Source organism: Garra rufa, chromosome 1 (genome assembly GCF_049309525.1).
Source record: "Garra rufa chromosome 1, GarRuf1.0, whole genome shotgun sequence".
NCBI classification, from domain to species: domain Eukaryota; kingdom Metazoa; phylum Chordata; class Actinopteri; order Cypriniformes; family Cyprinidae; genus Garra; species Garra rufa.
The window spans coordinates 39,690,370-39,717,395 of record NC_133361.1 but is presented as its reverse complement, the minus strand read 5'-3'; the positions used below and the strand labels follow the sequence as shown (position 1 = coordinate 39,717,395).

General features: G+C 35.4%; 2 protein-coding genes and 1 long non-coding RNA gene across 3 annotated transcripts; 2 read left to right on the top strand and 1 right to left on the bottom strand.

Moving 5' to 3' along the window:
• Window positions 1-2,987: 2,987 nt before the first annotated feature.
• Window positions 2,988-10,033, bottom strand: LOC141339198 (uncharacterized). Its single transcript, XR_012355910.1, has 3 exons — window positions 9,875-10,033; window positions 4,877-4,982; window positions 2,988-3,263 (listed from the first exon to the last, which is right to left on the bottom strand). It is a non-coding gene; the product is annotated as an uncharacterized lncRNA (long non-coding RNA).
• A 5,445-nt stretch (window positions 10,034-15,478) lies between these two features.
• On the top strand, window positions 15,479-18,080 carry prl (prolactin). Its single transcript, XM_073843903.1, has 5 exons — window positions 15,479-15,509; window positions 15,648-15,769; window positions 15,928-16,035; window positions 17,561-17,743; window positions 17,892-18,080. The coding sequence occupies exons 1-5, from the start codon at window positions 15,479-15,481 to the stop codon at window positions 18,078-18,080; spliced, it is 633 nt and encodes a 210-aa protein (XP_073700004.1).
• Window positions 18,081-20,149: 2,069 nt separating this feature from the next.
• Window positions 20,150-21,007, top strand: LOC141308292 (GTPase IMAP family member 4-like). The gene has a single exon (XM_073832545.1). The coding sequence runs from the start codon at window positions 20,150-20,152 to the stop codon at window positions 21,005-21,007; it is 858 nt and encodes a 285-aa protein (XP_073688646.1).
• The last annotated feature ends 6,019 nt before the right edge of the window (window positions 21,008-27,026 follow it).

Here is a 27,026-nt window from a genome sequence, read left to right as displayed (position 1 = left end):
AATCGGAATATTAGATATGACAGTAATGATGCTAAATGATGCTAAAAATTCAGCTTTGAAATCACAGGAATAAATTGCATTTTAAAACATATTCAAGTAGAAAACAGTTATTTAAAATTGTACAAATATTTTTAACTTATACAAATATTAATTTATAAAATTTATAACTTATAAATTAATAATTTATAACTTATAAAATATTTATTTTACCTTGGATCAAATAAATGCAGGCTTGGTGAGCAGAAAAAAAAACATGAAAAATGAAAAATCACAAGAAAATTGACTGGTAGTGAATATATTCCATTGTTACTAAAACAAATTGCACATTTTGCCTTTGAATTTACACGAATCTGTTGTTCAACTTTTCACTTTCCATTGTAGCTGAACTGTTCAGTAGTTTCTAGTCCTTACTAGTTACTATTCCAATAGTTAGTGTATCTCTTGTAGTTTTATTTGATATTAATGAATATTTATGAAAACTAGTAACTCAACTGCTGTAACATTTTTTTTTCTCACAAGATAAAATTACTTTAGTTCATATAAACAAGTAACAACTTGCATACATACAAGATAGTTGTGTTAGATTAGGACTAGCTAGAACAGAAATGTAAATGTAAAGAAATGCACTTTTTTGTCTATTATTTATTGCTAAAATTAAAGCACAATCCCTGCAGTTAAATGTGTGAACGCAAGGTGGCAGTAGAGACAAAGACATTGGGCGTGTTCTGCAGGCAAGAAGTTATTGTAAAATCTCCCAACAATTTAATGGGCGTGTATTTGGGGGGTTTTATTTCTTAATCTCACCCACAAACAGGCATAGCAAAATGTTGAGAGTAGTTTATAGTCCAATCTTTTAGTCCAGACAGCAGGGGGCACTGCTTTAGCTCTTTGAGCTCTTAAGTCTATATTTTACAACTGTTTTGGAACATATATTATGTGAGAGTACCTATATTATGTACTTTGAGTGATTGCAAGGTTTAAAAACGCGTTAAAAAGCTTCTATCTGCTGACAAAAAAAATTTAATTGTGTAATCTGATAAAGATCAGCAGGCAGAAGTGATTCCTGCGGATTCACCTGAGCATTCAATTCAGCACTTTCATATTTTCCCCTCACATGATGCTTCTCAAGGTCAAACACACATTCAGTAACCTTTCTACGTGACACAAGGTTTTGTAAAGTTATTGCGTATTCCTACCTGTCTGGCAGACCTCCAGGAGCACACCCTCCTCCCTTTTTTAGGAAGTCTTACATATGACAACCGAAATCTGTTCTGGATGGAAGAGGCAGAAGGATGTCGGCTTTAACGTGGGACATTCCTGGAAACGTGGTAAAGCAGGGTGTAGGTATAAGTATAAGTGTAAGAAGTCACGATTTGAAATCGTAAAAATAAGGTATGAGTTTTTGTAGCTTTCAGATTTTACACGTTTTATAATTTTAATGTCTGTTACTCATGTATGCATGGAAACAAATAAAAAATAGCCTGTTTTTAATAGAGGGTTTGCACTTACATAATGATTTGGTCAGTTACCTGGATTCGCTGCCATATTGAAGATACTCATATGTAACAACGGCCTGGATTGCAAGGTTAATGTACCACTGAATAATTTGTTCTGCTAATTTATGCTGTCTAAACCAGGAAATAAAAGGTGTGGAAGCTGCTAAATCATATAGACAAGACTTAATAAGCAGGAAAGGGCACAATATTTTGACAAGCTAAAGTTAATTTAGGTGGTAAAGATATGTACAAGCAGTATTAAGATATTAGCTTAATATTTCACCTACCTGACTGGAAATTATAAGAACAGACACAAATATTGTCAAGATTCTTGCCTTGGAAATAGTGGTTCAGTTTGGCCAACCACAAATGCCTTTTGTTCCTCAGACAGTTTTTTTTATACAAATAAACTTGAATTGAATTGAATTGAATTGAATTTGCACTCTTCTCCTTGATTTGTTACAACTTTTGACAGTCTATAGTACTCACAATGTTTTTCCTGGTCCAACCGAATAGTACAGCTCAAAACATGACAATAACTGACCATTTTCAGCAGCAATAATCAGCAAAATATTTGAGTTTCATTCGGTTCAGTGGCATCTGAGCTTTTACTTAATATTTGAATCATTAAAAAGAAAACATATTTCGTGTTTGGTTCTGGTAAATACTTGATTCTACATATTCATAAATATTTTATTCTAAAACACTTGAATCGTTTTCATTTGATATTTTTATGATTTACCTTTACTCATGAACACCCCAGTTCCCCTATGAACCCCCAGTGGTTCCCCAACCTAGAAATCGTGATCCAGTATCAGTATTACCCACTTCACTGCTCTGAACCGGTTAAAAAATAGTTAGATATTGAGATTGTTGCATGAAGCTCCAGTCACATTTGAGTAGTGATTCATTGAAACACCATCCAAAATTTTCTCTGCTTATGCAAGCGGTAAAATTGGTGTGACAAGGCTTTTGCATTAATAATCAGCTTGAATTTCTTGTTTTGTACTGTTTACCAAACCAGTATGTGTGAGCACAGTCCAAACCCTGAGGATTTTTATTCTTGGTTCTAGAACAAGTCTTCACACTTCTTGCTTGTTTGCTAATAGATCAGCTCATGAAAGAGCCTAAGATCTGATTGATTGACTGATGGGATAAGTGCATTTGGGGATTTGAGTGGGTGTATTTGTGCGCCTCTTAATGAGTCAAAGTGAGGAGTTTAGAGTATTAGTGACATTGGAAAGCCTAATCTCCTACTTTAGTTCTCATAAACCCATTACAGAAGTCTACATAATCCTTGCCTACAATCCACTTCACTGCATCCACCTTAAGGTTTTGGACTTGTACATAGAGTATAAAACCACAGTGACTCATTAGATGTCACTTTTGGACAGACGGGATCTGTTAAGCAAGTTAATGAAAGCTTTTTGTTTAATGAGGTTTACGTAAATACTACAACAAACATTGTGAAACAAATTCACAATGCTGAAACATTTTTTAAAATTTTATTCCATTTCAAAAGCATCTGAGACACATCATTTACATCAACTCTCAAACTGTCTACAGATCGGATCAATACAATCAGCCACAAAAGGGGAGGGGAGGTTGGTGGTTGGAGGAATCCATTTAAGCTTCACAGGGGGGGGGTAGAGAAGGGAAGAGACGCAAATATGGTCTCTGCTGCCGAACCCCAAACCCCATCATTTAGTCCAGTGCCATGAGCTGCAGGGAATGCTGGGAAGGTGGAGGACTCAGTGCAGTAAAACCCTGAAAACGAACAGAAATAATGGACAGCTAATAAGTAAATATTTTTCCAGTTGACATGGTTTCACGTAATACAAGAACATAAATATGTGATCCTGAACCACAAAACCAGTCTTAAGTAGCACGGGTATATTTGCAGCAATAGCCAACAATACATTGTATGGGTAAAAATTATCGATTTTTATTTTTTGCCAAAAATCATGGGGATGTTAAGTAAAGATCATGTTCCATGAAGATAATTTGTAAATTTCCTACCACAAATATATCCAAACTTCATTTTTGATTAGTAATATGCATTGCTAAGAACTTTATTTGGACAACTTTAAAGGTGATTTTCTTAATATTTTGATATTTTTGCACCTTCAGATTGCAGATTTTCAAACAGCTGTATCCCAAATATTGTCCTTATGACTGGTTTTGTGGTCCAGGGTCACATATTTGTGTAATGAAATTAGTTAGTAAGTCAAATGAAGTAAATTCATTACTTTGACTTTTTTTGAAGGTTGTCTACACTCCAAGATTAATCCAATAAGAAATTAAGGTAACACTTTTAGTATAGGGACAATTTCTCACTATTAACTAGTTTCTTATTAGCATGGATATTACATTTGAATAATATTGTAATGTTCTGTATGCTTATTTCCCCCATTACATTAGATTAAATTCCTTAACACTAACAAATTATAAAAAACAACTGAATTCAATTTTCAGCAAATCTCAAAATGAACACCTGTTTACATGCTATACTTCATAATGTTTTATAGCCTAAATATCTAGTGATTTATTTTTACCTACACAACCAGTCAAAAGTTTTTGAACAGTAAGATTTTTTTCTCTCTCTCTTCTGCTCACCAAGTCTGAATTTATTTAATTTGTTTTGTACAGCAAAAACAGTAACATGATCCTTCAGATTTCATTCTAATATTATAAAATGTCTTTATCATCACTTTGATCAATTTAAAGCATTCCTTACTAAATAAAAATAATACTGACTCCAAGCTTTTGAACTGTGTGGTGCATCATGTTACAAAAGCTTTTTATTTCAGTTAAAAGCTGATCTTTGGATCTTTCTACTCAAAGAATCCTAAAAAATACTCAACTGTTTTAAATATTGATATAATAATAATAATAAATGGTTCTTGAACAGAAAATCAGCATTTTAAAATGATTTCTGAAGGATTGTGTTGCTGAATGAATTATGCTGCAAATTCAGCATCACAGGAATAAATTAATAAAATATATTCAAATAAAAAGCAGTTATTTCAAATAGTACAAAAATGTCAAGTTTTTCTGTTTTTGCTGTACTTCAGATGAAATAAATGTTGGCTTGGTGAGCAGAAGAGACTTCTTTTTTGACTAGTAGTGTATGTAGACAAAATAGAATAGAATTGTAATAAATATAAGCCATTTATCAGTTCACACCCATGACATGGGAATAATGTTTTGTTGTTATACAAAAATATTTTTTATATCAGTGCATCTTACATTTAGATCACACAATCTAATGTGAAAAACTGACCAAACAGCCATATTCACATTTAGAAAAGAAAACTGAACTGACATACAATACTTGTCTGACCAAGTAAAAGGAAATGAAGCATGTAAATGTGCATTACTTTTCCTGCATCTAGAGCTCCTCATGACGCCTCAGCATTGCTCTTCACACAGGCAGCAAACGCCTCCATTAGCTCCTTACACGCTTCCTCGCCATTCTCCTTTACACTGTGGCACACAGATAAAACACACTCATTACTCCAGCACACACACATATGCTGATTCACATCAACATACACAACACAAAAATGCAGATTTGTCCTTCTAACGACGTTACATAACTCTGGTTGTGTCTTTAGCCATATCAAATGTGTACTCATGATAGGCCGGATTCTGCTGGGAGCCTGGGAGTGAATGAGACAGTGTGTATGCGTTTGTGCGAGTGAGATTATTTGAGCCTCTCCACACCAAACAACGGCAGACACTGACACACTGCATTAGAGTGATGGAGCGAAAACGAGGGTTGGAATGACAGAGCAAAGGGGGGGAAGAGATGCAAAGGGAGGGAGGCGGATAATCCAGCTGAACAAGAGAAAGATAGAGCCCTAGAATCACATGACAGAGCAAGCAGGTAGCCTACTGCTAAAAAAGAGAGATGTCGTGACTTATGAGGAAAAGAGCCCCTCTCCTGGAGAGAAAATGATTTTAGTCTCTCCCTCCCCCACCGATCATCTGCTGCATCTCGCCTGGTGACATAAGCGCGCTCTTCCTCGCTTTCTCTCTTTTCTCAGAGAGTGGTGATGTAACACACAGCTGGTCAATTTAAATATAAAGCGCCTTATGCAGACTGGTTCTGGTGAGCCACGTGACGTAGGTGTAAGGATGTACTGGGGGATTTCACCAGCCAAGGGCATTTCCTCTTCATAGGCAGCCATTTTAATAGGAATGCTAGATTCAGAGAGAAGACGCGCAAAGGGAGAATGGACCATTGTGAAGCACAAGAATAATCAACAGTGTGAGACAAGCTGCTTGCTATTGGACAAAAACAATTAGGGTCTGAAATCCTCAAAAGCCAACAAAACGTGGTTGTTTTTGAAGACATTTTGATTGGGATTCAAATATCGAAACACTCTAGTCTGTGGTGTAAAATTGGCGGGAAAAGCACATTTACTTTAAAAGCTAGATTTAAAGAGCAGGTCATGAGTTTTGCGAAAGATATGTTTGTAATGTAGCTATCCTTCAATGTAAACTGTCTGCAAAGTTGTCAAAAAAGTGCATGATAAATATATTGTCTTTCAAAAGAAAGAGTCGAGTCTGAACTGCCTTAGTGAGTTGTCATATTTTTAATCTTCTGCCTGTTACCGATATACGCCGTTAGGTAACATATTAACATAATTCCCGCCTAACTGCGAAATATGAACACTCTGACCTGCCCACAATCACTTCCGCTAGTTGGTGTGTTTACATCATGACAAGACGACACTGTGTTCTGTGCTGTGAAAGCAAGTTTGTTTTGTTTTGATTGCTGAAAGATGATGAACTGAACAATCAGTGGTTAAAATTAATTTTTGTCCACAATACCACAGCAATACAATTCAAACCTTTTGTTGTGTGCTTGACATTTTGCTGAGGGCTGCTTCTTTAATCTTAGTGAGTTTAACACAGGATTCGCTAAACACTTGACCATGAAAGAAGTCCGTACCTTATTTATTTGGACCAACAAGTGTCTCCAAACCACAACCTTCAAGTATTATGTATACATTTTCAATCGAGTGCTCAAAATGTAAAGTTTTATGTTCTAATATTTGATGTATACCTAATGCAGTTTTAGGTTTTCAGGTAAACCACGAAATTACTTTCTTACTGAAATAGTTCTGATAATTTGCTGTGAACCCACTATTTCCTAGGAATGTGTTATTAATGTAGACAGAATGTGACATATTTTAGATTACAAACTGCATTGTTTAATCAGTTAGACATGTTAGCACTTGGCTAACATATCCACCATTGTTGTTTTATAAAGTGTTTACAGTTCAGTAGCTAAACTTGAGCTGTGGGCCAGATTCGCTTGCATTGTATATGGAAAGACCAATCACAACAGACTTGGTCAGCTGACTAATTTAGAGCAGAGTAGGCTAATGGAAGAGAGGGGTTTACAGAAATTAAGCTCAGAAAGCTCAGAAAAGTACAATGTTTTCTGACCTTAGATGCAATTAAACCTGATGTAGACAACACAATATTAGGACACTTTAAAAATATCATATGATCTGTTCTTTAAAGGGATAGTTCACCCAAAAATGAAAACTCTGTCATTAATTATTCACCTTCATGTCGTTCCAAATTGTAAGACTTTCGTTAATCTTCAGGAACACAAATTAAGATAATTTTGATTAAATCTGAGAGCTTTCTGTCCCTGCATAGACAGCAAGGGTCGAACCACGTCTAAGGCACAGAAACGTAGTAAGGATGTTGTTAAAATAGTTAATGTGACCAGTGGTTCAAAGCTACAAGAATACTTTTTGTGCGCAAAGGAAACAAAAATAACAATGTGATACTCTCCATAATGGTGGTGGACTGTCCAAAGAGTGAAGAAATTGTTAAAAACTATTCTTATTTCAGTATTTTTCTTACTTCCTATCTGGGCCTTGCGTTGCTGTCTATGCAGGGTCAGAAAGCTCTCGGATTTCATCAAAAATACCTTAATTTGTGTTCTGAAGATGAACAAAGGTTTGTAACGACATGAATAATTAATGATTTTTGAACATTGTGTAATAATTTAATCACTCATCTTCTTTTGTATGACATTCCATTAAAGACAGACCAATTCATTTAAAAATGTGCTGAAGCCCATCAAATCTGCACTAAATGAATTAAACCATAGTTACATACCAGTCAAATATTGACATCTGTCAGTGTTGAAGGTGTAAAATTAGAATGAGTGCAAAATGCATGAGACAGATGGGTAGGGGATGATCACCTTCCCCAAATTAAGACTGAATAATTCACATGATGGCCAGTCCTCCACATATATAATGCAAAAGGAAAAAGGGCACGGCTTAAAAGTGCTCTGATCCTAAACACACCAAATAGGAAATAATTTTACTTGACCTAAAGAATAATTTAATTGGAAAACTGAATCCATAAGGAATTGATTAGTTTCCACATGGAGCTCTTGTAACAACGCTGTCCTATGTTGATAAACCAGATGCTTTTGTTTATTGACAGATTAAATAACACTGTTTACCCTGAAGGGGGCTTCTCCCAAAACTAGAACAATGCATTCCAACCACTACAAGAGCAGGCATGCTAAAACAAATGAGAGGAAAATGTGCTTAAAGTGTAAAAGATTAACTTGTGATTTGCATTAACATTCTTGGAAGAACACTCCATAGGACAAAATGGCTGTATGATAACTCTGTGGCTGACTTTAGAATGTAAAAAATGGAGAACATCTCAAGGTCATAAGGTCACATATTCACAAATTTCCGCAACAAGCAGCCAGATGCATTCTCCCTGTGAATAACTACTAGCTTCTGGGGTTAAACCTGTAATGTTAATCCTCTTCTGGTTTTAAAGCCCATGATGAATCTCCTTTGTGGAGCAGCAGCATGACAAAAAACTGACAAGATGGCTACCATGACATGCTTAGACCAGGTGTAAAGTGATCCAGTGAATAGTACATGTCACACTCTATAATGGATGACAGACACACACATCTACGCTTAACCATGTGCGTGGGCACTATAAATACCAGTGTGGTATACGTTACTTTAAGTCAACCTTCTTTAAGGTTAACTATTCAGCTAGTCAGCAATACATGCAAGTTGCTGGTTAAAATGATCACAGAAAGGTCAATGACAAACTGACCTGCTAGTAGCATTTTAACTGTTAACAGTTCTGCCATTCCATCTTTCTTTTCTGTTTACAGATGTACCTTTTCTCCATTTTTCCTGCCCTCCAACCAATCCTTTTTGGATAAGTGGATTTTGTTGGATTTTACATCCTCTAAAGCAGAGTTTCTAAACTCCAGACCAAGGAAACCACCCACCAAAATGTTTAGATGTCTCACTAATTAAAACACCTGATTCATCTCTTCAGCTTGTTGGTGTCTTGAATAAGAAGACATCTGAAATGTCCTGGCAGGTGGGTCTCAGTGCTTCAGATAAAACAGTGACACATTATTCAACCAAATTCTTACCCCCACACCCACCCCCTATCTGGTCCTTGCACACCAAAGGTCAGGGTATGTGCTAACCTTATCTGCTTTCTCATGCTGCCCAGGCCTGTCGACACTACAAACACCAAAACCAGCCAATCTATGTTTTGGGTGGGTAAGTTGGTCTGGGGATTAGGGTCAAAATACAGTTTGAGCAATGACTGGTGTCAATGGTCCAGAGAGAAGAAACACAATGAAACTCTAAATAGGAGGGAAGACAGCATGAACCTTTATTTGCTAGATATAAAACCAGTAAAACCCATTAGTGGGAGTGCAAGGAAAAACGGAGAAAAGGTTCTTTCACAAACTTCAATAATTCCCTCTCATTTAATTAGTCAAAACTCAAACATGACAAAGCGAGGCCTGGGAAGCTGCAAGAACATTGAAGCGAAGATTGAGAGAGGAAATCAGGGATGGTAGGACGAGCGGGAGGAAAAGAGTGACGTAGACACATTCCCAACAGCCAATCGGCCGTGAGGAAGAACTGAAGTTGAAGAAAACCCCCAGAATGCTCTTAATGAGCGGCACCACTGCTGGTGCCAACTCAAATCAGACTGACACCAATCAAACCATTTTAAAACTCGTTAAACTTAATCGAGTTAAATCTTATTAAAAATACCAGGATCCCACTCTGCGAACCTTCCGCCTCACATTCAGCGGAAGGTCCTTCCTTCCCTCCATTTTGGATCGCCATCACGATGCAGAAATTACACTGTGTATCATAATTCTACTGAATGTCATCAATCCCAGCATGATTCGAACTACTCAAGAGCAACAATAAATCTATGTGGGAATATTTCTACATGTTGGAGCTAGAGAATTTAACAATTTCTAAAATTTTTGGTCCATGACGAGTACAGACCGATATTATGGACCATACATGACTGCTGGTCCAGTCACTTACCATTTGTCTAAATCTGCCTTGATGGCCACACAGGGTGCTGGGATAGGGGTCTCTGCAGGAGCTGGGGTCTCTGAGTCCGACATGGTTCTGTGGCGTTGGTGTGTATGCGTGCCTGCTCCGTGCGCTCCTGGGGTTGCATGTGCAGGAGAAAAAGAGAGAATGGGGAGTTAGAGTTGGCAAGAGGGAGGGGGAGTGTACATAGTACACGGGGGAGGAAGGAGGGGGGAACGTGAGAGGGCACATATGAACATGAGCAAGAGATCAAACGGTGATCGGGTTCAAGCTTGCTCAGCAAAACAGAAAAAAAAAAACATTTTAAAAGTATGGTGTTTCAAATGCGAAAAAGCAAATGAGTGTGCTTCTTTCTGTGCCTAAACCAACAGTGTGTGATAAAGTGTTCTGAGACAATGGAAAGTATGCAGAGAAACTTAACTTGCATTCAGACACAGAAAATCTGCACTACTTGTTGTGCTTTATTATGGGCTGTGCATGGACACCCCCTAATGGTAACATCATGACAGGGACCGCTTAACAGCTTCTCCAGCACCAGCCTTTTTTTTTTTTTTTTAATCATATTTTTCACATAAAAGCAGTCTCATTAAAATTACAAATTTAAAATCCCTTTATAATGTCTTTTAATTGTTTTTAAAGATTGATTTAAGTACAGCCTGGGTGTACGTTAGGATAAATACATTTAAAAGATAAATAGAAAAGATAGAATAAACATAAAAAGGTTAAATAACATGAATGTATGTTACTTTTTTCTATACGTAAATTTGTGGTAACACTTTACAATAAGCTATCATTTGCTGACTAAATACGTTTATTGACTAATAGCTGAATAATACATTTATTACACTAGTTATTAATCTTTGTTATATTGTTAGTTAATGAAAAATACAGCCGTTCATTGTTAGTTCACAATGCATTAACTAATGTTAACAAACACAATTTATAATAAAACTTTTAATAATGCATTAGTAAATGCTGAAATTAATATTAACTAAGAGTAATAAATGCTTTAGGAGTATTTTTCATTCTTAGTTTATGTTAACTAATATAGTAAATAACTAATGAACCGTATTGTAAAGTGTTACCAAAATTGTTTTAGCTATTGTTTAACTGCCTTTAAAAATAAAGGCTTACTTCCCCATTTTTACATTTTTCTATACTAAATTTAAACATACCTGAGTAAAGTTAATAAAACAGTCACTTTAGAGCTTCACTACATTCAATAAACACAAATGACTCTGAATGGGTGTTACACTGGTAATTAAAATGCAATTAGCTATTTCTATGTGAATGCATATTAAATTTAAATTAAAATACCATCCCTGCTTGAAAAAAAATCATAAGCTGGTTTATGTTAAATTCAGTTAGAACTAGTGTTCAACAGGTTTAGTTCATCAACCTAAATAGTGTTCAGACCAGCCTGACTGTGAGCTAAATCAAGCAACCCAGTTTCTCTTTTAAAATTTTTGCTGACAGAAAGGTTAGATACACTGAGGGGGGCATGTCTGCACAATAACTTAGTGACTTAGTTAATAAAGGTTTTAGTAAATAAGATTTGTTCAAATAGTTTTACCACTTTACAGAGTCAAGAAGTGCCTATTGGACCAGGTGTAGACTACAAAACATACCTTTAAAAAGCATCTGTTTAATAATTTCAAAGATGGTTAATATGAACTAATTTCAGAAAAGCTAAACTAAGTTTACGTATAGGGTTGGATGTACAGCAATAAATTAAAATTCCACAAGACAAAATATATATGGCTAAAGTATGTATATGTTTTACTAAATATTCATAAGAATTTTTTGTAACCTCTTTTTATTGTAGTATGTGTTAAATAAACCAAGTTATTATCAAGGTTATAAATGGCAGTTTCAAGTCAAATTCATAATGCTGAGAAATGGGACATAACAGTGTGCAAAATATGTGTAATATAATTTTAACTTTATCTTCAGCAGCATTCAAGATGTTTTTAACACTTTAAAACACATTCTCATGTTAGTAGACAGATTACACTTTCACATATAACCAGCAATTTCACAACAAATGTAAAGTATCATAATGAAATATCATCAAAATATTCATCTGACATAGGTGACAAAACTGAAGCTGACACATCTGATAGTGGTGACCAAAACCTGAACTTGTAGTTTTTTTGAACTATTTTGATATATCATTGGAACCCTAAATCTTATGGTGGTGACAACACAAAACAAATGCAGTTCATGTAGTAGCCTTTTTGCTTTTTCCTGTTGATGCTGAGGCTAATGGAACCTGCTTCAGGGGAATAAATTATCTAGATATTTCAAATAATTTCCTCAGAAATTGGAAGATGGTGTTGACATATCATGGTTGTGACACAGGAAATATTAACATTAGAATTTAAAATATTATAAAACGATAAAACTTAGAGCCTGTCTGATACTCATGTTATCTGCAGAAGAGAACTGTGGCAAGGGGGTCCTTTAGAGTGACAGCTGCCCATATTCCCTGATTTTATAACATTTTAATTCATGTCTGACGGTGTTGACAAAATGGACACAACTTAGAAACCTTATTAAACACCATGTGTCACTAAAAAACAACCTTGCTTTGATATGAGATATTATTAAGTGTTGCTTTTTTCATCTTTAAAAAAACTTTTTGATCCATTTTATAGCATATGAATGAATAAACCATTCTCTGTGGACACACTGTTTTAGATGTAGTGAGAAGACAATAAATCTAATAGATTTCACATAATAATGGTAAAATTAAGGGGATAATTGTGTTAAATACATTCTATTATTAATCCCCATAGCATTTACAATTGAAAATAGTTTTATATTGTGAAACTAATAGCAGTTATAATTGCTGGACATGTTTTGTCCCATGTCTCAAGAATGACCTATCTTTCTATCCTATAAATACGTTTAACTTCGACAAAAGCACGTTTCAGGCATAGGTTACCTGTCTAAAAAATGTTAAACTTTGTGTGGATCTCTGCATCAACTCACCTTTTCAACGGTTAGTTAAAAAGTTAAGCTTGGCTAAGCCTACCTGTCTGCCTAAATCAAGATGTTACGCGATAAAAACCTGTAGAAAGTAATGACTGAAAGCAGCGCGCGCATCTGAAAATGACGGGAGTATTTAACGGCGATCTTCCTACTAGTACGTCATGTTCTCTAAACAATAAACCCACATCTATATGCATTCACACTGCTGTCAACGAGCTAAAGTGCAGCTAATTAAATTAGCATAAAATATAAACCACTGTACCCTGGACTGCAGTCCGGAAGGATCTGGTGAGATTTACCTGGAAAACAAAATGAATATTGTTGAACTGGGACGCACAATTAAGTCCTGGACCCACGCCTCTTTTTCCAGGAGTTTTGAGGGAGGAGAGAGAAACTCCCCAATGCAGCGGACCCATGGGAATACAATTTTATTCTCGTTTTAATGAGATTTTAAGGTTGTTTACTATATTAGTCGTACTTAAATACATAAATGTCATTGAAAAAAATGAACAAATGGTTATACACTTTTGCTACAATAAAACCACGGTTAAATACACTGTAAAAAGTGAACAGTTGGATCAACTTTTAAAAATTACTTCAATTGGTAACACCTAAAAAATTTAAATTGATTGAACTAAAATTATTTAAGTGTGATTGACCACACTTAGATAATCTTAGTTCAATCAACTTAAAACTAAAGTTGATCCAACTGTTCACTTTTTACAGTGTAATTAGTTCACTTCCAGAGTAAAAATTTCCTGATAGGCTAATTTACTTACCCCCATGTCATTCCAGATGTTCATGTTTTTCTTTCTTCAGTTGAAAAGAAATTAAGGTTTTTGAGGAAAAACATTTCAGGATTTTTCTCCATATAGAGGACTTCAATGAGGATTAACGGGTTGAAGGTCCAAACTGCAGTTTCAATGCAGTTTCCAAGGGCTCTATGTGATCCCAGCCGAAGAAAGTCAAACAGCCTTTACAAGAAAAGGTCAAAAAACAAGGAGAAAATGAGATGAAGCTTTTTGTCCTTCCCTACCTCTTTGAAGTAGATGAAGAATTAACCGAGCATGACTTTTTCAGCGTAATTACGTAATGTGTGAAGACTTCCTGTTGAAATAAACCAGCATATGCTGGTTAGGTATGTTTTGGTGCTGGGATGCTGGTTTTAGCTGGTTTATGCTGTTCCTTAGCTGGTCATGTTGCTGGTCAAGGAACAGCATAAACCAGCAAAGACCAGCATAAACCAGCAAAGACCAGCATAAACCAGCAAAGAACCAGCATAAACCAGCAAAGGACCAGCATAAACCAGCAAAGAACCAGCATAAACCAGCAAAGGACCAGCATAAACCAGCAAAGACCAGCATAAACCAGCAAAGACCAGCATAAACCAGCAAAGGACCAGCATAAACCAGCAAAGGACCAGCATAAACCAGCAAATGACCAGCATAAACCAGCAAAGGACCAGCATAAACCAGCAAAGACCAGCATAAACCAGCAAAGGACCAGCATAAACCAGCAAAGGACCAGCATAAACCAGCAAAGGACCAGCATAAACCAGCAAAGTCCAGCATAAACCAGCAAAGGACCAGCATAAACCAGCAAAGACCAGCATAAACCAGCAAAGGACCAGCATAAACCAGCAACGGGCCAGCATCCCAGCACCAAAACATACCTAACCAGCATATGCTGTTTGTTTTTTTTCAACAGGGCTTTTTTTGTGACTATGAAAAAAAATCCTGGAATGTTTTCCTCAAAACCCTTAATTTCTTTTCCCCTGAAGAGAGAAAGACATGAACATCTTGGATGACATAGGGGTGAGTAAATTATCAGGACATTTTTATTCTTATATAAGTGAACTAAATATTTTATTTTTATAAAAGTGAACTAATCCTTTTATTTTCATAAGGGAATGAATGATAACATAATTACACAAGATGTTACAAAAGGTCTGTTATTTCAAGGTCACGCACTGTAACTATTAGGTCAGAAATACGGAGGAAACAGAAAACTTTCATATAATTGGGCTCAACCAGCACATTCAGACAAAAATAAATGAGGAAAGAAAAGAAAATAAACAAAACAGGTGAAAAAGCTTTCAGTTCACAACAGGAAATGACAAATGAGTGTTTCCTTTTTTGCTGGGGGAAGGGTCTCTCATGTGTAGACCTCCTTTAAACGGCATGTGGCTGTAGAATGGGTACACAACCTCCATAGTGGACCAGTTTGTTACAATCAACTTGTTTTTACATTGAGATACCATAAAGATCCTAAAAGAATCGCCCTATTTGCTAAACTCTAAAAGAGAATGTTTCCCATTTACATACCTGGCACGTTTTCTGAACGTCTGATCATCATCTGATCATCTGAATTTTGCCTTGTGTATATTTATTTTTCAGCCAATCCCTAACAATGTTTTTCATTAGCTTCAGGATTTAAATAATACACCTGGAGTGACAACGTGACAAAGTGTCAATGCATATCCAAATGAGAGGACCAAGAAGAGCAGGCCTATATAATGAGAAGAAAATAACAGAGAGCTCAGGAGAGGAAATCAGACTGCAAAGAATCAAGCAAAAGAGAATAAAGAAACCAGTTAAAATGACTCAAGGATCTAGACTATACTTTGCAGGTAAACAAACCTTATAGTTTTCTCTTTTCTCAGACACGTTACCTCTCCTCGCTCCCTTGTTACATCCTCTTTTCCATGTTCTTTTCATAATTACATGACATGTTTTTTTAACTGTTTCTTTTTCTTGTTGTTTTTCAGTGACTCTTCTGATGTGTGCGTTTGTCTCCATCCATGGTGTCGGTCTGAATGATTTACTGGAGCGAGCCTCTCAACTCTCAGACAAACTTCACTCCATCAGCACCTCTCTCACCAATGACCTGGTCAGTACCAAACCCTCTTGTAAACATAATATGTGGTGTTATATGCTGTCTCACTCACTGGGTTATTTGCAATGTGTGATGTCAGTTTTATCCAAACAGGTATTTATTTGAGTGATTTAATGTTAGTTGTTCTATATTAACTTTGCTTTCATCCACAGGATTCTCACTTTCCTCCTGTTGGAAGGGTAATGATGCCCCGTCCGTCGATGTGCCACACATCCTCTCTTCAGATTCCTAATGACAAAGACCAAGCCCTGAAAGTACCGGTAAGAGCGCGTTTTACCGCATCCATCTTAATCTCTATCTATTGTAAAATACTTTCTCCTACACTCTCAGAAATAAAAGGTATGAAAGATGTCACTTGGGCAGTGTACACTTATGTATCTTTCAGGCACTAATATGTACACTTTAGGTACTATTATATACTTTTAGGCAATAAGTGCAAGGGTGTATCTTTTGAAGAGGTATTGTCCCAGTGACAGCTTTCGTACCTTTATTTCTGAGAATGTATTCCAGATTGTATTATTATATTTTTTGATTCGAACATTTATGAACAATTATGAATGGTAAATATTATATATATTTATTTAAAATAAAATATACATTTACATTTTATTGTATAAACATATATTACTAAATTGTTGTAATTATTATACTTTGTATAAAACAAAATTTACAAAACTACATAATAACAAAAACGGGCGATTTTGTATTACATAAATGTATCTATATATACTATAAACACTTATAGTATATATAGATACATATAAATCTTGCAAATATTTGAAATCCTAATAGTTGTATTCATTTAGAGTGTCTCAACCAATTCCATCCTATTTTCACCCAAAAATAAATATTCTCTCATTTATTTACTCTTGAGACTTTCATGCCATAAGAATTTCATCCATCTTAAAAACAAAAAAGAAGACATTTTAATGATATATAAGAGATTTGTGTCCCTTCATCGAAATTCCATTCCACAGAAAGTTTATCAAGACAAAAAGTTTATAAAGACATCGAAAAAGAAATATCCATATGAATCAAGCTGTTTAACTCCTCTGAAGTGACGTTATCACTTTACATGATGAACAGATTTCATTTAGGCTTTTATTTGCATATGAACATTAATCAAATCACGATTAATCAAACTGTACTTGCCTCACTGACAAATCCCTTTAAAGGTTTATAAGACATTTGTTCATCTTTGGAGCACAATCGAAGATATTTTTGATGAAACCCAAGAGCTTTCTGATCCTCTTAAAAATAAAGTTTTCGTTATTGGCATCGAACTTCCATGGAACCTTTCAAATGCAGAGAAGGTTCTTTATAGTCAAAAAAAGGTTCTTTAGATTTTAAAAAATGTTCTTTAAAATGTTCTTCTAAAAGATGTTCACTGAAAGGTTCTTTGGGGAATCAAAAATGGTTCTTCTCTGGCATCACTGCTAAAACCTTTTGGAACCTTTATTTTTAAGAGTGTAGACTTTTTTGTTGATGTTCTTGGTACCTTTTGGGGCTTTGAACGTGGCAAGACTCTTGCTGTCTGTGGAGGGTAAGAAAGCGATTGGATTTCATCAGGATTATTTGAATTTGTGTCCTGAAGATGAACGGAGGTCTTACGGGTTTGGAATGACATGACGGTGAGTAATTAATAACAGAATTTTCATTTTGGGTGAACTATCCTTCAATGTTCAGTGACAATTACGACTAAACATCTCCCACTTGTGGTCACATTTGTAGTTACAGGTGAAATCGACTAGTGGTGAATGGTGTTTTATCTGATCATTTGTGCAGGAGGATGAGTTGCTGTCTTTGGCTCGGTCTCTGCTTCTGGCGTGGTCCGATCCCCTCTCCCTTCTCTCCTCTGAGGCATCCAGCCTGGCACATCCAGAACGCAACACCATTAACAGCAAGACCAAAGAGCTGCAGGACAACATCAACAGTCTGGGAGCAGGTCTGGAGCACGTCTTTAACAAGGTGATTTGAAAGAACAGTTCACTGTGTATATACTGTCAATGAGAGTGCAATATGAAGTAAAACTGAATGATGTTTGGGTAAAAACATTGAAAGAAATTTTTTAAGCAGGGTTTATACATTGTCCCTGTCCATGTTTTCTCCTCTACAGATGGGCTCATCTTCAGACAACCTGTCCTCTCTCCCTTTTTACATCAACAGCCTTGGTCAGGATAAAACCTCTCGACTTGTCAATTTCCATTTCCTGCTATCCTGCTTCCGCAGGGACTCCCACAAAATTGACAGCTTCCTCAAAGTTCTCCGCTGCCGGGCAGCCAAGAAGAGACCTGAGATGTGTTAAAGTGGAAATAAAAAAAAAATACTGCTTTATTATTCTTTATAATATAACAAAACATGCCCTTTATTGTTTCTAATGTGTAGATTTTTAACTTTCTTATATACCTAAATTGAACCAGACCAACACAAATATAAAATAAATTAAACAAAGGCATTTAAATGGGATGAACTTAAACATTTGTATGAAGAACACATGCACATAGTTTATTTGAATGTTTGACCAGCTTGATGACATTTGTATGTAACCTAATGTTATTTATTAAGGAAATTGTGTTGTATCTTTAACCAGCTTTAACATACTTTTCTGTAATGCAATATTTAAAGCCTTGCAGCAATGTCAATACATTTCTATCATGCAAATTCATACTGACTCTGACTACTTTACTTACATGGATAAGACTTGCAAATCGGTATTAGAGGCTCAAGCACCAATAGTTATGTTAGTTCTGGTCATCTTCTTCTTCTTTCTCTGCTCAAAATGTGCTGTAAACTTGGGTGCCTCCTAGCTATAGCATAAGCTAAGGTCATGTACATTGCAGATCAGAAATCTGCAAGTTTAATTAGACAGAAATGTGGCACATCAAAACATTGCCAGAGTATATTCAAAGGATGCACGACAGGTCATGTCAGATTCTGCCCATAAGAGAGTGCTACCACTTTTCACAATAGCATGTATTTCTGTAAAGCACTAAGGGGTCATCGGATGACCATTTTCCACAAGTTCATATGATTCTTTAGGCTCTTAATGAAAAGTCTATAATATATTTTGGTTAAAAATTCTCAATAGTAGTGTAAAAAACACAATTTTTCCTTGTCAAAATCATCTCTGCAAAAAATCAACTAATTTTATTGCATGGTTCCTTTAAATGCAAATAAGCTCTGCTCAACCTGCCCCTCTCTGCTGAGGGATTATGAGCCGTAATGTTTACTTTAGCCGCATTTAGCGGCAAAACTTGCCAACAAGCACATTATTAAGAAAGGCTGTTTGCAAAGATGCATGAAAAACCCTTATGCTCACTTCTGCTGTGGGTGAAGCTGCATCAGGAGCGATTCGCACAAACATAGATGCATATGTAGATTGGGATCGGCACTTTACTTTTTAAAAAACGTAACATTTTCCTCTGCGTCTTCAGCGGCTCAGATGTCAATGGAGTAAATGACTACTGCAAGGTTCATTATTACATCCAACAACAGAACACCTCAATCGCTCAATCTGAGACATTCGTCTTCCCCTGTACCTGAGTCAACACAATGGCGATCAAAGGACTGTTTCAGCTCGGTGAGGGTAGGTCTAAGGTAAGGTCATGTCAATCAATTATTGTGGGTGTCACACCAACAAGAAGCTGAGAATGACCTGATTTTAAAAAGGGGATATTACTTTTAAACATTAAAAAAATACCACTGGTGGATTTTTCTCAGTGTAGGGTGGTTGTGTACACAAACTGCCAACACACATTAATGTTAAAACAACATGTAAAAGTGAGTTTTGCATCCGATGACCCATTTAAGAGATATAATACATAATCGTGCACATAAGCCATTGGTGCTTGGACCTTGATGACTGTTGTTTGCAGCTACATTTTTGTTGTTGCCATTTTACAAACAAGATTATGTTATTTATTGTAGCAGTTATGGTTGCATATGCAGATCATAATGAGATCAATTTTCTCTTTCATAATGAGAAACAAGAAACTTGATATGACACACCAACAAAAAGAATTTCCCCTACGTCATAAAACAGTTCAATATCAAACACAAAACTAAGACCTTGACCAAAGAGTCAATTGAGTTCCAGTGGATGGGGCTCTTGGTAAACCTGTCCATAGTCTGTGACATTTACAGATGGAGGTGGAGCATCTACTCGGAGTATAAATGTGCTGCTCATTCATGAAACCTTCATTGTAGCAGAGCACAGAGTCTAAAAGGTACTGTAATATTTATATATATATACATATAGCTTTGAATAATGTTGTAAAGATAAATTACTTTTTACTTAAAGAATATTTTGATCATCAATAGGCTACATATATATTTTGACTTGCAAATGTATGTCTTTGTCAATGAAAGGCTAAAATGGAGGAGTTGACAGTCATTCTGTTGGGAAAGCAAGGAGCAGGGAAGAGCGCATCAGGAAACACTCTTCTAGGTAGCCATGCATTTCACACAACGCCCAGCTCAGAGCAAGTCACCCAAGCCTGTTCAATGAGCATGTCCACTGTGGACAAGCAAATATTCAAAGTGATTGACACTCCTGGATGGTGTGATTCTTCTCGGTTTGAAACTGAAATGAAGAAGAACATCATCGAAATTGTCATCAGGTGCATGCCACATGTGTTTCTCTTAGTTCTACCTATTGGCAGGTTTACCAATGAGGACATAAAAACAGTCATGAATGTCCTGCAGGAGTTTGGGGATGAAGTCACAAAATACATGATTGTGCTATTCACCAAAGGGGATGAGCTGGAGCAGCGGCCTATTGAAGACTACCTGAAAGAACTTCACTCAGATCTGAAAGCAATCATTCAGGTATGTGGAGGAAGATACCATGTCTTCAACAACAGAAACACAAAAGATCGCCAGCAAGTCTCTTTACTTCTGAAAAAGATGAAAGAGCTGGTGGGGAAGAATGAACAAATATGTTACACTGAAACTATGTATAACAAGAACAAGAAACAGCTTAAGAATGAGGTAGAAAATTTTGTGCCAGAAAACAGAAAAATTCCTGCCGAAAATGAAAACAGATATGATGGGCAAGTTGGCAGCTGTGATGCTGATGAAGAAAAAGGGGAAAAAGAAGAAACGGAGCTTGATAAGATAAAGAAGAAGATGGATGAGTTCTTGAATGGCATGGCCGAGCAGGAAAAACACATACTGAAACTGGAAAGAGAGTTGAAAATAATGCAGGGAGAACTTGACAAAACAAAACAATGAATTGATTCTAGTGCTTCAGAAAGAATATCACAATGAACAATTAGGCTACAACAAAAACATAAAAAACATAGTCATTTAAAGTAATCTGTTGTCTATAGATTCATAGAAGTAAATATTGTGCAATGAAATGTGGCATCTCTAATCATGTACACAAATAATATGACATTTCATTTTTTTAAAATCTGTCTATACCAGATGATCATGAATCATCAAAGATGGCTTTGATTTAAGTTTTGTTCTAGTTTTTTGAATTGGTTTGGTTCTTATTTCAGTTGAAAATGAAACTATTCTTTCTGGTTATTACACTGTTCTTGTAAAACACAAATAAATGAATGAATTGCATTGACTAGATTGTACTGAATTCACCGTTTTTTATTGCCCTTGTAATATTTAAACCAAATAATCCCTAAATAGATCATTCAAAATGTACATTTTCAAACATCTCAGCCTTTCATCAGCTTAGTGCTTTAGTTTTTTAGATAATATTAATGTTTAATCAAATAGTCATTTGGTACATCTATAGATACAGTTTCTATAGAAGTTGTTTGCAATTTCAAACAGATAACTGTCACGCTGTGCTTTGGGTTTTGTTTTATGTTTATTGTTATCATGTCTTTTATTTTGTCATAGTTCCTGTGTAGTCGTGTGGTTCCCTTGAACCCATGTGATCCTGCTGTTGATTCTTTTGTTCTGTGTTTCATGTTTTGATTAGTTGTCATGTATCTTGTTCCTCATTGATAGGTTTATGTCATGTGTCCCTTATTGTTTTGGTATTTATAGCCCTCCTGTTGCCATTGTCTCTTGTTGAGTATTGTTTGGTGAGTTATTCCATGACTGTATTCTTGTCTTGTCTTGTCAAGTCAAGTTTTTGTTTATTGTTTGGTCACTTTTGGGACTTAATAAAAGGCACTTGGGTTCTTGTCAACTCCCCTTTAGTGGACTCGTTACAATAACATAAAAATCATTTTTGTTACATATTACAAAATAAGCCCTTTATTTTAGATAATATGTGTGAACCTGGTATTATACATTAAGCAGCAACCCTTTTATTTTTATTTATTCTTTTTTTATTGCAAGACAGAAAACAACAACAAAACAGCACTGCATTGAAATACAATAACATAAAGAAAAGAAAAGAAAAGAAAATGAAATGAAATGAAAAAACAACAATGACACCTTAATCAGTAAGAAAAATATCATCATAAGCCTTAAGAAACTTGTTATTCTTATCAATAAGTTTAAGAGATTTAACATTAAGCAAAATCTCTGCAAGAAAGACATAACGGAACATTTTGAGAAAACTGGTTTTGTGATTAAAAAAAATGCAAAACAAAAAAAATTAACAACAAGATCAATTGCATGGTCACTGCCAGAAACACTTATTCTCACTTATTCTGAGTTAATAGAAGTCCATGAAATTCCAGTAAAACCAAAAGACTTTTGTATTTTCATGGATGCAACTCCCACAGGAGTCTTGGCATTATTCAGAGCTACCGGTATTACACCGCCTCTGCATTCAATCTATTTGATACTAATATTGGGAAACTTTGTTTTGCCCCTGGAAATATAAATGTTAATAAAAATCATTTGTTCCTTACTTCAAAAAGACATTGCTTTTACTCCAAACTGTTAAACAGTTAAAAATGTTTTATTTTAAAATTTATTTTAGCATTGCTATATTCATAAGTGTAAGTATCAATTCATTTATTTTTAGTTATTGAAAAATAATTTCAAATTTATGTTAAGACATTTTTTATTTACATAATAATAAAGCATATAAGACTATACTGTCTCGATTTGTGAGTCCTTTAACATATTTACATAATGATTAGCCCATATAAACTATTTATTTTATATATTTTTTATTTGTTTCATGTTTTCATGTGCACTATTGCAGTCATAACTGTACATTGTGTTTAAGTTTAATTAAAAAAAAAAAAAAGTTTTGTCGTGGCAACGTAACTAGTTATATCGTGCCAACCGTAAAAAGTGAAAGTCCCATTTCGTTGCCACAACGTAACTTTATGCTGTTGCCAGTTAGTAACTGTCACATCCTGGCAACCGGAAAATGGAAAATCCCATTTTGTCGCCAAAACATAACTTCGTGCCATTGCCAGCTACAGTTGTAGTAACTGCGACGTCGCGCCGTGGATCAATAGTTGTGTGTTGGTAATCAGTTTGGAGTTTTTATAATTGTTTATGGGCGGACATGCAGTAGTTTCATCTAATTTATGTCCTCATATGCCTAAACTAATTTAATGCCTAAATTAAATTTAAAGTTTCAACAGATGTGAATAAAGAATACAGACTTGAAATCAATTAACTCCATTTATTTGGAAAAACACACAAATATGAACAGTAAAACACACCCAAATTATTAATAAAAACATAGGATACACAGTGAAATATGAATAAAGCAGTAGGCCTACGTTTAATGCTCAGCATCCTTTAGAGTTTATAAAAAGTTTGTGCTAGGGTAACATTGGCTAGCAGACATTTCAGATAATTAAGCAAAGATACCAAGTATAAATATTAACAAAAGTTCTTAAAGTAGACTGTGGGTAATGTTACTGCACCAATCTGGGGCACTTGTGGAACTTTTTTGCTATAACTGACGAGAAACAGAGAGAAATGTCAGAAATGTCTCCACCAGCTTATGTGTTCCCGGTTGCCATTGTAACTTTAAATGCCACCCGTACTATACATAACAATTAGAGTTCAATTACTTTATTGTATAAATTGTAAAACTTACCTCAGAAAAACTCTTTGCAGCAGATGAGGTGGTGTAGTCAGGTTTGTATAATTAGCCGCCTGTTATCTTCATAAATTGATTTGTTTTTAAAATAGCAAATTCTGACATGACATGTACGTTTTATCTGACATCCAGTGTTATATGAATGTTTACTGTATTATTTCAGAATGACACTGTGCACCTTCTATGTTAGTATTTCTCTTCACAGCTTGCGGAAAAGCTGTTTGTGAAGAGTTTTGGTTCATCATGTGACATTTTCAGCACCACCTATTTTTGGTGGTTATTAGTGTATTACCAAGTTACAAAACAAATAATAGTATCTGAATGGGTTGGTATGTTTTCATTATATGAGTTAATCTTTTTTTTTTTCACTGTGAAGTTAACACTGCAACCTAAAATGCTGCTACTATATTTTTTATAGTAGGGTTCTGGCAACCACAGTTGTTGATATTTTCCTTATTTTTTTTACAGTGCATGCTTCACAAGTGTTTCACATATTTCACATGTGATTTTAACATGTGACTGCACATGTTAAACTGAAATTTATGTTGTTTTTCTGTAAGGGACAAAACTTAATCTATTACCTGACGTCTTGCGTGGACGTTTGCTAAAATGCATTGGTCTGGTTTTTGTTGGCTTTCAGTTTCTAGTTGAGATAATTGTCAAACTGCCAAGATCTAAAAGGGGCTGGAACAAGCAAGACTGTATAAATTCTCTTGTCGTGTCTCTCTTAAACAACTCTAAGTGTCTCTCTTATTCTAGGTCTCTGTTAAACTGAGCCAAAATGAGTGCACAGCTCTCAGGTCTGTAACAGATTTATTATTAATATTTATTTTTAAAAAAATTAATAGCGATTTATCAGAATTTTACAGTTTAATCATTTTACTCTTTAATTACTGTTATGCCTCACATTAATAATCTGGTATTATATTTATATAGTCGGAGGAGATCAAACGTGTTTGATATTTTCAGCTGATTTTAGAACACATGTTGCTTTCATTTGTCTATTGTCTCATAGCAACAAGGCGCACATTTCTGCATTAGTTTGCTGTGATGGGAACTGTTTTAAAGTCCGGTATATGATCCTAAGCCTGGAATACACTACATGATTTTTGCCCAGATTTTCCGCTGATTTAAAGTCTGAAGAAATTGACAGTCTGCAGATTTGACTCCATAGAAAATTGCATAGTGTATGATGGTCACAGACTCCGACTTTTTAGCTTCAGACTAAAAAGACTTCATCCTGGGGCCCCCTCTACTCAGCTCATTAGAAGAGAGATCCATGAACTGCACTAACGAGCTGATGATCTCCATCAGGGGTGTTTAAAGGTGCCATAGAATGGAAAACTGTATTTATCTTGGCATAGTTGAATATTAATAGTTCTGTACATGGACATGACATACCATGAGTTCAAACACCACCATTTCCTCCTTCTTGTATAATTCTGGTGTTTGCAAAAGACCACTGAAAAATAGGTCAGTTCCAACATAACACCGACTATTACGCAATAGTCACGATCATTAATAGTAATTGCATAGACCAGTCAGTAACGTCAGTAAAATAATCAGTAAAATAATCAGTAAAATAAGGCAAGCCACTGAAGGGACATGGTCAGCTTAATGCTAGCGGTAGCTATTGCAGTAAATAAGATTTCACTTACCACATAAACAGAGAGATGGCTGCACGAACGAATGATTTACAGATCCTGAGCATCACTAACAAGCATCTAAACTTGTGTGGTAAGTAGCTGCAGTATAACGTTACACAGAGCACATGCGATCACAATAGTGAGAGTAAAATGATCACGCGTTCAAAATGGCAGTTTCATCAGACCGCATATTAAAAGTGGCTAGAGCTCCATAATTAAATATATATTTTCCTCCATGTGCAAGCTATTGAGATGAGCCGCTCTGTGAAACAGCCAATCAGAGCAGAGCTCATCATTAATATTCACAAACCTTCCAAATAAGGCAATAACAGACCATTTCATCAGAAGACAGTACCTCCAGAGACAGGAAGTGGAGCAGAATTTAAATTCGGACATGCCTTGATGTGCCTGTTTTGGATTTACCCTTCGTCTTGCCGTTTCTCTTTCATACCTTGTTTGATTTATAGACTGTCTGTTTGATTACCAGTTTGCTTTGCCCCTTTGGATTACGTTCGCCATTGATTATTATTATAATTTATCCACACATATGCCAAACTACACACAGATGTGAAAAATGTAAAACACTACTCTCATGTGTCTTGTTCAGAGTGCATTAGAGCAGAGGAGTTTGTCGTAACACTAGCACATACATGCATATGCACAGATACACTGATGAACAGGCCCGTAGCTAAGGTTTGCGGGGGCCCTGTTTGAAATTTTTTAATTTGTATGTTTGTTTTATTTATTTATTTGTGCCATTTACACAATGTTTATTTATTTTTTTTAAGTTTGAAGGTGTCCAGGTACAGAAACCGAATAATCAAATGTAATAGCACTGCATAGTCTTCACTGTATAAATTAAATATAGATTAATTCTTGTTAAAACTACGAAGTAATTCAGTCAAGAAAAAAATCACCAAGCAGTGGGTGATTTTCTTTCTTTCATTTTCTTGGATTAACATTAAGGAAACCAAGAGCAGCTAGTAAATTAGGCACGGCCACAATGCACCCAATATAATTTTTGACCTGTTTGTTTTACAATAGCAAACTGAATTCAAAGCACATAATGTGCTTGTCGTTTTTCAGACTTGGTCTAAAGATTAGGTACATTAGTATCTCAAGTACCACTTTTAGCATCCAAGCAATTTAAAAACAAACTGTTCAGATTTTAAAAGTTGTATACTGTATTCCAGGCTTAAATTTTTAAGGAACATACCCCCGGTTTCACAGACAAGGCTTAAGCCTAGTCCTAGACTAAAATGTAAGTCTGAGCTGTTTCAACTGAAATAATATTGCACTGATTGATCTTAAAATACATCAGTGCCTTTGTTTTGTCTCAAGATGCACACCAGTAATGTTTTTTCTAAGCATGTTTATAAAAATTACTTAAATGTCCTAATTGAACTATGGCCTAATCCTGGCTTAGTCTAAGCCCTGTCTGTGAAACCGGGCCATTAAGTTTTATTTTCCTGTCACTGCTGTTTGGATCTATCATTTTATATAAATATAAATACACTCTAAAAAAAGATACATTAGTACATTATTCATATTTTAATTTATACTATATATATATTTTTTTTTTAAATAGTTTTTTTCCTTGATCTATACAGTACAAGAA

Coding starts and splice junctions, on each gene's coding strand:
- prl (XM_073843903.1), top strand. CDS start 15,479: ATGACTCAAGGATCTAGACTATACTTTGCAG. Junction 15,510..15,647: donor ATCTAGACTATACTTTGCAG/GTAAACAAACCT, acceptor GTTGTTTTTCAG/TGACTCTTCTGATGTGTGCG. Junction 17,744..17,891: donor TGGAGCACGTCTTTAACAAG/GTGATTTGAAAG, acceptor TCTCCTCTACAG/ATGGGCTCATCTTCAGACAA.
- LOC141308292 (XM_073832545.1), top strand. CDS start 20,150: ATGGAGGAGTTGACAGTCATTCTGTTGGGAAAGCAAGGAGCAGGGAAG.